The sequence below is a fragment of the Orycteropus afer genome, unplaced genomic scaffold (genome assembly GCF_000298275.1).
Source record: "Orycteropus afer afer isolate SDZICR_OR568_19922 unplaced genomic scaffold, OryAfe1.0 scaffold00370, whole genome shotgun sequence".
In the NCBI taxonomy this organism is placed as follows: Eukaryota; Metazoa; Chordata; class Mammalia; order Tubulidentata; family Orycteropodidae; genus Orycteropus; species Orycteropus afer.
In genome coordinates, this window is record NW_006921957.1 from 210027 (window position 1) to 224364 (window position 14338).

At 39.6% G+C, this 14338-nt stretch overlaps 1 protein-coding gene across 1 annotated transcript; it reads left to right on the top strand.

The window, feature by feature from the left end:
• Nucleotides 1-484: 484 nt before the first annotated feature.
• Nucleotides 485-1423, top strand: LOC103207426 (olfactory receptor 2D2-like). The gene has a single exon (XM_007953028.1). The coding sequence runs from the start codon at nucleotides 485-487 to the stop codon at nucleotides 1421-1423; it is 939 nt and encodes a 312-aa protein (XP_007951219.1).
• The last annotated feature ends 12915 nt before the right edge of the window (nucleotides 1424-14338 follow it).

Sequence of the window (14338 nt, forward strand, 5' to 3'; positions counted from 1 at the left end):
TCTTTTTTTTTTTTCTCAATATTTTCTTGGTTACTCTTACGTGAACTTTTGAATCACATTAATAAGTTCCCACAAAAATATCCTATTAGGTTTAAATTGGATTGTATTAAATATATAAGTAATTTTGGAGATAAATGCCTCCCCCCCCCCCAATTTCCAGGAATATGGTATATTTCTATACTTCATCAAAGCTTCCCTTATGTTTCTTGTAAAGTTCTGTAGAATATTTTATTTCTTTGTTTTGTTTTCATTTTTCTTTGTCAATAAGGCCACTCATTTTCTTATTAGGCCTATTCCTCGGTATTTGTGTATTTCTGTTTGTTGATTTTGTATCTCTCAGTACCTCCATCTGCCAATCCAAAGCTTACTGATAGTGTTAGGAAGCATAAATGATACAGTGAGTGTGAAAATTCCTTACACAGCTTAAGCACAGAAAATTCAATAAATCACATATCCTAAAAATTCTTTAAACAGGCAAATCACAATGCAGGAACTCAACCAGTCCACGGTGACAGAATTCATTCTGTTGGGATTCACCCCTAACCCCAGGACCAATCCGCTGCTCTTCACTTTCTTTTTAGTCTTTTACTTGCTGATCCTCGTGAGCAACAGCCTTCTTATCACTGTTATCCACCATGACTCACGTCTCCACACCCCCATGTACTTTTTCATCGGTGTCCTCTCCATTCTGGACGTGTGCTACACCACCACTACTGTGCCACAGATGCTTGTGCATATTCTCAGCAACAAGAGGGCTATCTCCTTTGCTAGATGTGTGGCCCAGATGTACATCTTCCTCCTCTTTGGGGTCACCGAGTCCTGGCTTTTCTCTATTATGTCTGTGGACAGGTACATGGCCATCTGCCACCCACTCAGGTACAAGGTCATCATGAGCCACTGGATGTGTCTCCTCATGGTTGGCATCTGTGCAGCCTATGGTGTGGTGGGTGGCCTATGCTATACCTTTTTTGCTATGCGCCTACCTTATTGTGGTCCTAATGAGATTGACCACTACTTTTGTGAGGTCCCTGTGGTCCTGAAGTTAGCCTGTGCAGACACATCTCTTAATGACTTGGTGGACTTCATCACAGGCTTCAATGTCATTGTAGTCCCACTCTCCCTTGTTGTCATTGTCTATGCTAACATCTTTGCCACCATCATGAAGATCCGCTCAGCTCAGGGGCGGATAAAGGCCTTCTCCACCTGTGCCTCCCATATCACTGTGGTTACCATGTTTGCTATTCCCTGCATCATCATGTACATGGGTCCTGGCTCTGGCTCTTTGTCCAACAATGGCAAGAAAATGGCCCTATTCTATAACATTACCACAGCCTTCCTCAGCCCTGTCATTTACAGTCTGAGGAACAAAGATGTGAAACAGGCTTTCCTCAAATTGATGAGATCGAGCAAGGCACCAGAATGAAGCTTTAAAGCAGAAGAACTGGGGAGCTGAACAAAGTAGGACTCACATTCACCAATACCCCAAGGACTCTTCCAGGAGACCTGGAAGAGCTGGACTCTTAAAAAGATAACTGTTCACCTTTGCCCAAGTGGGAGAGGAATAAGATGATCAGATACTAGCAGTATCTATGGTGATGTTGTTTGGGACAAAGATAATTGTGAAGGTGTGGCACAATGGTTAAAAGAATAGTCTTTAGTACCAGACAGACCAGGATAAAAGACTGATAATTGGTCCTACCAATTACTAGATATGTGAATCTTTGCAAGTCATTTAAATACTATGAAGTAGGTATTTCTTCCTCAAAAGGAAATTTAATGATTAAATGAGCTAATATATGAAAAATACTTAGTACAGAGACTGATATATAGCCATCTTTTAGTAAGTGTTAGTTTTAACTTTTTAAATTTATTACTCAGGAATGAGCCATCAAGCAGTAATCGGCCATCACTCTAGACTATGGAAGTGACTGGAATCCTAGTGGGTAAAGAGAAAAAGTGGAGAGTGGAAGAAGTAGAATTTCAAAAACTGAAAAGTGGAGCATCTTAGGGTATGATCCTTAAGATGAGAAACAGGTAGAGATGACTCTGTATCTGCCTACCTACAAACTGTACCCATTAGAGCATCTGAAGTCAATTGAAATTATCTTAAAAGGGCAAAACATTGAAAATTAAAACTGTGTTTTCTAATCATTGGTCTCTGTGCTTTTGTATTTTCATACCTCTTGCTTTTCCTTGTCTTCTTGTTTCTAATAAAGTCCATTTTCGAAAACTTCAGCCTGTTTTGAGTGATCTCAAGGAAAGGGACTCTGCCTACATAAGGATAAAGAAAGCTAGTGGTAGTAGGTAAGACAGGAAGTAGACATAGTGTTACCCTCTGATACGAAATTTGTTGTTGTTTTGTTGTTATGTGCCATCGAGTCGGACCCGACTCATAGCGACCCCTCCTTGGGTTGCCAAGGCAGTATCACTACGGAAGTAGATTGCCCAACCTTCCTTCCGAGGAGTGGCTGGTGGATTTGAACCGTCAGCCTTCTGGTTAGCAGTCAAGTGCCTTAGGCACTATGCTACCAGAGCTCCTGATATGAAATTTAGGGAGTCTATAAAGAGGTAAAAACTCAATACTATGTTTTGGCTCTGCTCTTTCTTGCTTAGAGGGACCTTCTCCATGAACTCTGCTTATCTCTCCTTTAATCTTTACAAATGTGAAATTTTTACCCAGGCTTTGTCCACCTGTAGGGTCACATTACCAGGCATCATCCATATCTGCTGGCTTTGCCACAATTTACTGCTGCAGAAGCAGTAAGCTTATGGGATACAGCCCATAGCCTAACATGTAGTCCATGTGGGTTCTTCTTCCTCAGCCCTTGCTGATGTACACTGTTGTAGTACAGTGAATTACTTTGTATGTCCCTTCTAGCCATGGTCTTTTAACTCCCATAAAATGATTGGGTGGGACTATGAAAAGAAAGTACTTGTAACACACCAAGAGGATTGGACAGTTTTGCTAATGCAAATAAGGTTCAGGTTACCCTTGTGAAGGTGAGACTATACAAATAAGGCGCATGGAACCCTTGTAGGTGATTGGTCGGTTTTGTCATCCTGCTAGGCTTAAAGGGAACCAATCCCCAAAGTTGGAAGGGGACCTCACTATATCAAGAAGAGCTGGGAACAGAGCATGTCCTTTGGACCCAGGATTCTTGTACTGAGAACCTCCTAGACCTAGGAAACATAAGGAACTGTAACACTGAAGACAGCATAAGGCAACGAGAAATGACGGCAAGCACAGCAGAGTCCATCAGCAGCAGAACCAGGAGACCAATACAAGATGGCATGGTGTGCTTCCCAGCCTGTGGAGAAAAGCGATTACAGTGAGCAGGCTGACCCACAGAGTGAGAAAGATGAGCGCCTTTGTGCAGGAGGCTTGCTGGCAGACTAGGGTGTCTCTGGGCATTTATTGTTGGAACTAAAGAAAGATCTGCCCAGGCCGAAAGCAAATGAAGGCCCAAGCAGAGAGTAAAGGCCCAGCAGCAGCAATGAAGAAGCTGTCATGATTGAAGAACTGTATCCTGAGTTTTTCTGTTACTTCCAAAGTGATCATGATCCTGACTTGTAACCTGTTATCTCCTTAATAAACCCCATAATATTGAGTATGGTCTGTGAGTTCTATCTGGCTGTTGCAACAAATTATTGAGCCCAACAGAGAAGCAGAGAGTGCCATGGGAGGGAGGGCTGGTGTCAGAACTGGTAAAAAGTTTGGAGAATGGAGATATATCAGACTTCTACCTCACAGAGATCAGCTTTGGGCTGGTGCTGGTGGTGATTCTTTTTCCTCCCCCTTGTGAAGTTAGATGAGGAAGTCTGATGCCATGCCTTTTTTACAAGAGGCTATGGAATCCTTCTCAAAAGTTAGCTGAGCTGGTAGGAAAAATGTAACAAATACTTGTGCCCTCCATGAGAGGTCAATGCCCATGCCAAGGGTGTAGATCCCCAGTGTTGTCAAAGGTGAAACTCTACTCCACCATCAAGAAGCCCAAGTGTTGCATGAACAATGAAGCAAAATTAAAATACAGATGACAAAATAAAGTAGGTAATTGTAACATGCTTGACAGACATATAGTTAATATCATTAGCATAGAGGCAGATTTTACAAATTGATTTAAATATCCCAGAAAATTAGTTACAGATATGAAGTCAGTTCATGAAGAAGAAATCCAAATCATCAATAAACATATGAGAAAATCCTACCACATTGCTGTTGTTGTTATGTACCATCGAGTCAGACGCGACTCAATAGTGACCCCTCCTTGGGTCTCCGAGGCAGTACCTCTAAGGAAGCAGATTGCCCAACCTTCCTTCCAAGTAGTGGCTGGTGGGTTTGAACTGCCAGCCTTCCAGTTAGCAGTCAATTTTAAACAATATTCAGAAGGAAAGAGAATAAATAGAAACATAAGTGTCAATGCATTGCTAGTGGGAATATAAATTGATAACATCTTGTTGCAACATGATTTGGCTTTATGTATCAATAACCTTAAATATAGGAGCTCTGTTAGCGTAGTGCCTAAGGCACTTGACTGCTAACCAGAAGGCTGGCGGTTCAAACCCACCAGCCACTCCTCAGAAGGAAGGTTGGGCAATCTACTTCTGTAGTGATACTGCCTGGGAAACCCAAGGAGGGGTCGCTATGAGTCGTTGAGTCTGACTCAACGGCACATAACAACAACAACAACAACCTTAAATATATTCATATCCTTTGGCTAATGACTCCAGTCTTAATTTTAGGAAATCTCATCAGTAGTGCAGGAAAAGTAACACGAAGACTTTCATTGTGTTCCCTAAGACAGAGAAAAATTGAAAATATTCCTACAATTGTCATTTAAATATATTATGGTACAGTCACGTAATGTTATATAAAAAAACAAAACCAAACTCTCTGCCATTGAGTCAATTCTGACTCATAGCAACCCCCTTTTGGTTTCCTAAGCAGTAAATCTTTACAGAAGTAGATTGCCCGGTATTCTTTCAAGGAGTGACTGATGGGTTTGAACCGCCAACGTTCTGATTAGCAGTCAAATGCCTTAGGCACTAGGCCACCAGAGCTCCTTGAAAATTGCACTTTAGAAGAATATTTAATGATGTGAGTAAATATTCACAATATGATGCTAAGTGACTAAAAGCAAGAAACACCTGGCAAACATCAGGTCATGATCATCAACAGTTGTTTCATCCTTGAAATAAGATGTCAAAGCTTAGACTAGTTGGAGAGGGCTGCTAAGTCACACTTCTCTGCAACACACATACCCTTTCACCTTTTAAAATTAATTAATTAAGACTTACCTTCTCTGTGTTTCACACTCATTCTCTTACTCTTTTTTCCCTCTCACCCCCAGTTAAATCTCTCCTCCAATCACAGTATGTCCAGACATCTGGCAAATGGAAATTTTCAATGATCTGTTCCATTCAATGAACTTTTTCCTCTTACATTCACACAGCAGGGTTGGTGGCATGCCTGGGTTCCTGTGAAATTCCAATAAACATAGACTCATGTGAGTCAGCTTTCATAGAGCCACTAGCATTGTCTCAAACACTTCATTTTTTTTTTTTCAAAGAGGATAAATCTCTTCAATCTCTAGAATAAGCCATCTTCACTGAGCCATCTAATCAAGGTCTATGAAATGTATTTTGAATCTGCCTACCCCCAGCCACTCCTCAGAAGGAAGGCTGGGCAACGTACTTCCTTAGTGATACTGCCTCAGAAACCCAAGGAGGGGGCACCATGAGTTGGGTCTGAGTTGACAGCACATAACAACAACAACAACCCCATATGTCAAATAAACCCCAATTCTTCCTCCAAGAGTTTCTGGTTATTTGTTTGTTCCCATTTCCTTCTTCTACTTGAGTCAATGCTGGAAATTTACATTTTTCTAATAGGTTGTCCATTTTATCTAGGCTTTCAGGTTTACCAGCATACACCTCTGCAAAAAAAAAAAAAAAAAAAAAAAAAATTTTATTTATTTATTTATTTATTTTTTGCTGTATGAGTATCTGTTATTGAATTGTGTCCCCCAAAAAAGTCCTAATGGGCAGCCCTGGTGGTGCAGTAGTAGTTAAGCATTTGGCTTTTAACCAACAGCTCGGAGTTTGAATTCATTAGTCACTCTGCAGGAGAAAGATGTGGCAGTATCATTCTGTAAAGTCTTGGAAACCCTGTGGGGCAGTTCTACTCAACCCTATAGGGTTGCTATGAGTCAGAATTGACTCAATGGCAACAAGTTGGGAAGTCCTAACCCTTGTATCAGTGAACGTGACCTTGTTTGGAAAAATAGGTTTTTTCTTTGCAGATGTTATCAGTTAATGAAGTCGCACCAGAATAGAGTGAGTCCTAATTATAATCCCTTCTGAGTAGCATTTGGTAAAAGAAAGAGTCACACATGGGGAAGGCGCTATGTGAAAATCCATCTATCAGCAACAAACGAACACTAAGGATTGCTGGCAGCCACCAGAATCTAGGAGAAAAGCCTGGAACTATTCCTTTCCCAAAGTTCTTAGAAGGAATGGACATGGGCCTCCAGCCCCCAGAACTTTGAGAAAATAAATTTCTGTTCTTCAAACCACCCTTTTTTGTGGTATTTCATTATGGCAACCCTAGGAAACAAGGGAAACTCCCTTTTAAAAAATCTGCTATGTATCTAGAAGCTCTGGTGGCATAGTGCCTAAGTCATTTGCCTACTAACCAGAAGGCTGGATGTTCAAACTCACCAGCCACTCCTTGGAAGGAAGCAATCTACTTCCATAGAAATACTGCCTAGGAAACCCTAGGACAGGTCACTATGAGTCGGATCTGACTTGACACCAGTGAGTTTTGTTTTGTTTTGTTTTGTTTTTAAATGTTGTTGTTGTTGTTGTTGTTTGCCGTCAAGTCGGACCCGACTCATAGCGACCCCTCCTTGGGTTTCCGAGGCAGTATCACTACGGAAGTAGATTGCCCCATCTTCCTTCCGAGGAGTGGCTGGTAGGTTTGAACCACCAGCCTTCTGGTTAACAGTCAAGTGCCTTAGGCACTATGCTACCAGAGCTCCTACAGAGCTTCATGTGTTTTTAAATATATGTTTCTATACCCCCTTTTTATTCCTAATATGTACTTAATGCGTATACTCAATATTCTTTGATTAGTCTTGCCAAAGGGCCATCCATTTCATTTGTCTTTTCAAAGAAAAAGGCTTTGGCTTTGTTAACTCTATTTATATTGAACTGATTTTTGCTTATGTCTTTATTATTTCTCTCCTTCTGCTTTCTTTGAGTATACCCTTGTCTATCTTCTTGAATGATTGTGGTCACTAGGTGCTATTGAATCAGCTCCAACTTAAGCCAACCTTATGTATAACAGACAAAATGTTGCCTGGTCCTGTTGCATCTTCATCATTTTTTATATTTTCAAACCCATCATTATGGCTGTCAATCCATCTCATTGACAATTTCCCTTATTTTTGCTGACCGATTAATTTACTAAACATGGTATCCTTTTCTACTCATCAATTTTTCTTGATGACATGTCCAAAGTAAGCAAATCAAAGTTTTGTCATCCTTGCTTCTAAAGAGCATTTTGGTTTTATGTCTCCTGAGACTAATTTGGCCTTTGTTCTGGCAGACCACAGTATATTCAATATTCTTGGCAAAATTCAAATGCATCAATTCTTCTTCTGTCTTCTTTTTTATCTGTCCAGGCTTCACATATATATGAGACAATTGAAAAGACTATAGCTTGAGACAGACACACTTTCGTCATCAATGTAACATCTTTGTTTTTTAACACTTTAAGAAGGTCTTTTACAGCAGGTTTGCCTAATGCAATACATCATTTGATTACTTGACTGCCACTTCCATGGATGTGATTATTGAGTTAAGAATTAAATCCTTGAAAACTTCAATTTCTTCTTCATTTATCATGGTGCTATTTACTTATGCAGTTGTAAGAATTTTTATTTTCTTCACATTCAGGTGCAATCCTTACCGAAAGCTGTAGTCTTTGACCTTCATCAGTAAGTTTTTCAAATCATCTTCATTTTCAGCAAACAAGATTCATCTGTGTATCCTGAAGCTGGGTTCTTCATACAGTCCAGTTCCATGGATTATTTGTTCAGTAGTAAGTTGAAAAGATCCAACCCTGCTGTATGTATACTTTTCCGGTTCTGAACCACACAATATTCCTTGTTCTGTTGGAAAGTCTGCCTCTTGGTCCACATATAGATTCTGTGTGAGCATAACTAGGTGTTCTGGAACTCTTATTCTTTGTAATGTTATCCATAATTTTCGGTCCATTCTGTTGACTGTCTATGTGTTGTTGACAAATACAGGTAAACATCTTTCTGGTATTTTCTGCTTTTGTCCAAGATCCATCTGACATCAGCAATGATATCCTCATTCCACATCCTCTTCTGAACACAACTTGAACTTCTGGAAGTTCACTGTCCATGTAAGGCTGTAAACCAAAAACCCAATTACATCGAGTTGATTACAACTCACAGCGACTCCCATTGGGTTTCCAAGCCAGTAAATCTTTATAGAAGGACATTGCCCTGTCTTCCTTCCGCAGACTGGCTGGTGGGTTTGAACCACCAACCTTCTGGTTAGCAGTAAATTGCCTTAGGCACTGAACCACCAGAGCTCCTTATGCAAGGCTGTAGTCATTTTTCAATTATCTTCAACAAAATTTTGCTAGCGTGTGGTATTAATGATATTGTCCGATAACTTCCACATCTTCTTTGATCACCTTTATTTGGAATGGACACAAACATGAGTCTCTTCCAGTCTGTTGGTCAGATAGCTGTCTTCTAAATTTCTTGACATAAACCTGTAAGTGGTTCCAATGTTGCATCTAGTTACTTGTTTTGGGAGGGTTTTTTTGTTTGTTTGTTTGTTTGTTTATTGTGATTTGGGTAAAAGTTTACAGAGCAAAATGGTTTTCCATTCAATAATTCATACACATTTTGTTTCGTGACATTCACTGCAATCACTACAATGTAACAGCACTCATCCCACTTTCTCCCTATGTTTACCACTTCCTTTTGTCCTTCTTTCCTATCCCTTCCTGCCTTTCGAACTTTATCCCTGGGCAAATGCCGCCCTTTTAATCTTGTGTAGTTGATTGTTCTACCGAGTACTCCCTGATGTTATTGTTCATCTTATAGGCCTGTCTATCATTTGACTGAAAGTTGAGCCATGGGGGTTAGTTTAGTTCTAGGTTTCAAGAGTGTTTAAGTGCTATGGTTTCAGGGGTTCCACCAGTCTCTGTCAAATCAGTAGGTCTGATCTTTATTGTGGTTTTGAGCTTTTTTCCACATTTTCCCCCCACTCTATCCAGGATTTCCTATTGTGATCCCTTTCAGAGTGGTCAGCAATGGTAACGGGAACCATCTGGGTCTCAGAGTCATGGGGGCTGGAGTTCTTGTGGACTATTATTAGTCCTTTGGACTAGTTGTTTCTTTATATCTATGATTTCCTTCACTCTTTTTTGCTCTGGATAGGAAGAGACCAATAGTCACACCTTAGATGGCTGTATCTGATTACTGAAGTATCTTAATTGGTATTCTGATATTTTTCAGAGCTTTGAACTTCTTCTTTATGTATCACTTCCCTTTGATCATATGCTACCTCTTAAAATTATTGAACACTAACCAATCCTTTTTGATACCATAATTCTGTATATTCCTTCCATGTTCTTTTGATGCTTCCTGCATCATTCAATTTTTTTACCCATAGAACCCTTCAGTATTGTAACTCAAGGCTTGAATTTTCTCTTCAGTTCTTTCTGTTTAAGGATCTATATACTTCCAAGGAAGATCAGTTAATATGATTATTATACAAATTTACACACCAACTATAAATACCAAGAAGATGGGGCAATCTACTTCCATAGTGATACTGCCTTGGAAACCCAAGGAGGGGGCGCAATGAGTGGGGTCTGACTCGATGGCACATAACAACAACATAAAGAAATTGAAGAGTTTTACAACTGACTTCAGTCTGAAAGTGACCAAATGTGCAATCAGAGTGCATTAAAAATTATGGAAATTTGAATGCAGAAGTTGAAGCAAAAAAGAATCACTAGTTGGAAAGTACAGTATTCATGATAAAAATCATTCTGCAAGACCAGTGATTTATTCATCACAAAATATCTTTTTTCAACCACACAATTGATAACTATATACATGGACTATATGTATGTCACCAGACATATTAGCCAGGAATAAAATCAACTACATCTGTACAGACAATGGGTAAGTTCAATATCATCAATCAAGACTGGGATCAACTAGGAAACAGACTATCAATTGCTCATGTGCAAGATCAAATTGAAGCTGAAGAAAATAAAAATAATTCCTCAAAAGCCAAAGTATAACCTTGAACACATCCACCTGAACTTATAGACCACCTCAAGATAAATTTGGTGCACTAATACTAATGACTGAAGACCAGAAGAGTTGTGGAAAAACATCAAGGACATCATACATGAAGTGAAAAGTCATTAAGAAAACAGGACAGAAAGAAAAGATCAAAATGGATGTCAGAAGATACTCTGAAACTTGCTCTTAAGGGCAGAGTAGCTAAAGCAATTGGAAGAAATGATGAAGTAAACGAGCTGAATAAAAAAGTTAAAAGGGCAGCTTAAGAAGACAAGGTAAAAATATTAAGATGAAATGTGCTGACGTGGAGTTAGAAAACAAAAAATTAAAATCTGATTAGCATACATGAATGATTAGTTCATTTATTTTCAAACTTTCTTGTTTTGTGATAAATGCATGCAGAATTTTAAGTTTCTGTCTAAAGACCACTTTCACTGCATCTCACAAAGTTTTGGTCTGTAGTTGTTGCATTGACATTCAGTTCTAATTATAGTCTGGTTTGCTACGATACATACTAATTACTGTGACTAAAATTAACTCAAGTCAAGTAATGAAAAGGAGAATAATGTCTTTATAAGAGGAATGTTTCATTGGTTCATATACATTTTTTTCTAACACATTCATGTTTTACACAACCAAGTAAACATAATCAGTCCCCAGGTCATGATTGTGTAGCAGCCAGAACTTCCCCCCAAAGCTCAGGTTATAGCATGAACATTGCAGAGCAAAACCTTTATCTTACCAGGCCAACCATATTCACATTTGAGGTTATAACAATCCAGTTTGAAGACGTGATCAAACTCAAAGTAGAATAACTGAAAGCTGAAAAACCAAAAGCAGATTTCAACTCAGTCCAAGGAAGTTTTCATACTTGGTAGTAGGCAACCAAGTAAGGCAGTTAGGTTGTCAGATCAATGCAAGGGGTCATTCACTCTGAGCTTGATCAGGAAGGCTGCAGAGATGAGGCTTGCAATGCCCAGAAGACCAACTTAGATGACCTGTGAGACCACTTTTAGTTCTGAGGTTCAAGATTTTTATAATTTTGTGGTGCCAGGTACATAACACCCCTTCCTACATTACTTTCTGCTTACAGTGAGTCCTGACGAAATATAATATCCTCCTCTATTCTCTGGGTGGTAATTGTCAGACATGGTTGCAGTTACAGACTCTTTGATATCTCTGACAGGATGCACATGGACCTCCTGACTCTGATGAGAATGATGATCACCAAAAGCTGGGCCCTGCTTCTGATGGACAAAAGAATGCTGTACCCATACAAAAGTGCCAGTAGTACTGAGAAAGTGGTACCTTGTGGACTTGCAGGAGCCAATCCCTGGCCAACTCCTCCACCTCACAGTCAAAATAGCTGTGCAGGCTCAGGAGCACTATTTATGTTAGGTACTGTTGGTGTAAGCACTTCACCAGGTAGAAAAGGTGACTTCTATGGGAACTCACGAAGTCAGCCTTGTACCAGCTTGCTATTTCTATCAGTCAGAGTTCACTTAGGGAAGGGAATTATTGTGCTTATTATAGAATGAAAGATTTATTTTAGGAATTAATTTACATAATTGTGACAGAAACTGGAAAAATAAAGATCTAGAAGGAAGCATTGGAAGATCAGAGTAGAACCACTGACTATTCATCCTGAAACATTGATACACATGGACAAGACAGAACATGCAGGAAAATCTGAGAAGTCGAGCAGATACAGCCACTGAAATGAGACCACAGCAGGCATCTCAGGGAGAATTCTTTGGGAAACTGTTTCCTCTGTGTAGCTGCTTCTCTGTGGGTCTACATCCAAGCATCCAGCTGTGGGTTTGGGATTCCTGTTGGTATGCAGGGCCAATATTTTCTAAAATGAGAGCTATATCTGTAGTAGAGAGAACAAGGACCAGCTTGGCACCTGACTGTCTAGCCATCAGTATATCTCACCATGAAGACCTTCAAACAGTAGGGACTGTTACTTCACTTTGCAGACCAAATCTCAAAACCAAGAAGATTCTGGGAAACAATTCCCAACTTAATCAACTTGGGATTGTTTTAGGAATAAAGGATTTGTTTGAGGAATTAGACCTTACACAATTGTGGGAGAAACTCTAGACTGAGTCAACAATCCCACATTCAGCTATCAGTAGAGCCAAAACAGCTCTACTTTGTGATCTTTATTATGACTTCCTCTTTAACCCATAAATTATTTAGAAGTAGTTTTAAAAATTCCAAATGTCCAGAGGGATTCCTGGTAATGGGTATTAAATCTACCATCCCACTATAAACAACTACAGTAACACTACAAACGCTGGAATCTGCATAAGATGGAAACCTGCCACAGAATATTTTCAAATATTTTCCACTAATTGAGAGCCATGGAAAAGTAGTAAGACTGCACCCTGACAAAGATGGAAAATTGAGGGTTCTGGAAAAACAAGGCAGTCCTATTGAGTTCCAGTTCTCACAGTTTTCACTGTATAAAGCAGGACAAATATATGAAGCAATGCTCTATAAGCACTGGACAACCAGACAGTGTAAAGTGATGGTGAATAAATTAGTGTCAATTAGTGGCTTCCAGGGCTTAGAGTTGGGAGATGGATAGATGACAGATAGATAAGTAGATAGCTATAGATAGAGATACAGTTTCGTTGTAGAGATTGGACAATTCTGTATCCTAATTTTGGCATGGCAGAGGTTACATGACTCTATACACATGATAAAATTTCATAGAATATAACCCACCCCAAGAAAATGAGTACATGTAATAAATAGTGAAATCCTAATAAGGTCTATAGTTTAGTTAATAGCACTGTACCAATGTCAATTTCCTAGATATGATCATTTCCTGTGGTTAGGTAAGATTTTGTCATTGAGAGAAGCTGTATGAAGAGTACAACAGAACAGTGTGTACTGTTTTTGCAACTTCTTCTGGATCTTAAATTATTTCAAACCAAAAACATTTTTAAAATAATAGGTTGTGTCCTGATAGAGACAGTATGCCTATCAGTCATCAAGTGACTAGGCAAATAAACCTTTCCTTCATAAACTGTGCTATCCTATTGACTGAACCACAAAATTGAACATGCACAGAAGAATTACATCATAAAATGGAAATTATATACAAGTCCAAGTCTAGGTCATAGACTTCATAAGCAGTGGCAAAACTCTCATAATCCCTGTTCCTAATACTTTGCTGCCTCTCCCTCAACCCATATGAGGAAATCCCTATAACTAGTACAGCAGAGAGAAAAGCACAGGCCTAGTTTACAGTGGATCTGCACAATGTATTGATACCATCCTCATTTAAGGTGGTGTTGAATGTGGTGAAAGAAAATCCCTCCTGTAAGAACTTTGAATGGTATATCTGGCTGTCCACTTCACAAGGAATGAGAGATGGTCTGAGTGCAGATATACAATGTATAATGAGCAGTCACTAATGGGTTGATACACTGGTCAGGGACTTGGAAAACAAAAAAATTGAAAGATTAATGACAGGGGAGTCTAGAAGAGGGTATGTGAATGTATCTGTCATGGAGCACACAGAGAATGTGAAGATAATCACATCCTATTTAAATGCATACAAGTGTAGATCCACCATGAGATGTCTCAGTGATCAGGTGGATAAGATGATCCACCTGGTGATTTCATTCAGCCTCTTTTCCTAGCCACACCAATACTTGCTTCCTTACACTGATATAGTCAGCTGCCATGAAGCAAGCTATTCTATGGAGAGGTCTACATGGCAAGGAACTGAGGGATGCTCTGGATTATAGTCAGGAAGGAAATGAGTTCCTCATGTAGTCCAACAGTCTACCAGGAACCAAATTCTGGCAGCAATCAAGTGAGCTTGGAAGCAATTCCTTCTCCAGTTGAGTCTTCAGATAGCTACAACCCTAACTGATACCTTGATTGCAGCCATGTGAGAACTCCTAAGCCAGAAGACATAGCCAAGTTTTGGCCAAATTCCTGACCCACAGAGACAGTTA

Bases quoted from the DNA above. Each gene is read 5' to 3' on its own strand.
- LOC103207426 (XM_007953028.1), top strand. From the start codon at position 485: ATGCAGGAACTCAACCAGTCCACGGTGACAGAATTCATTCTGTTGGGA.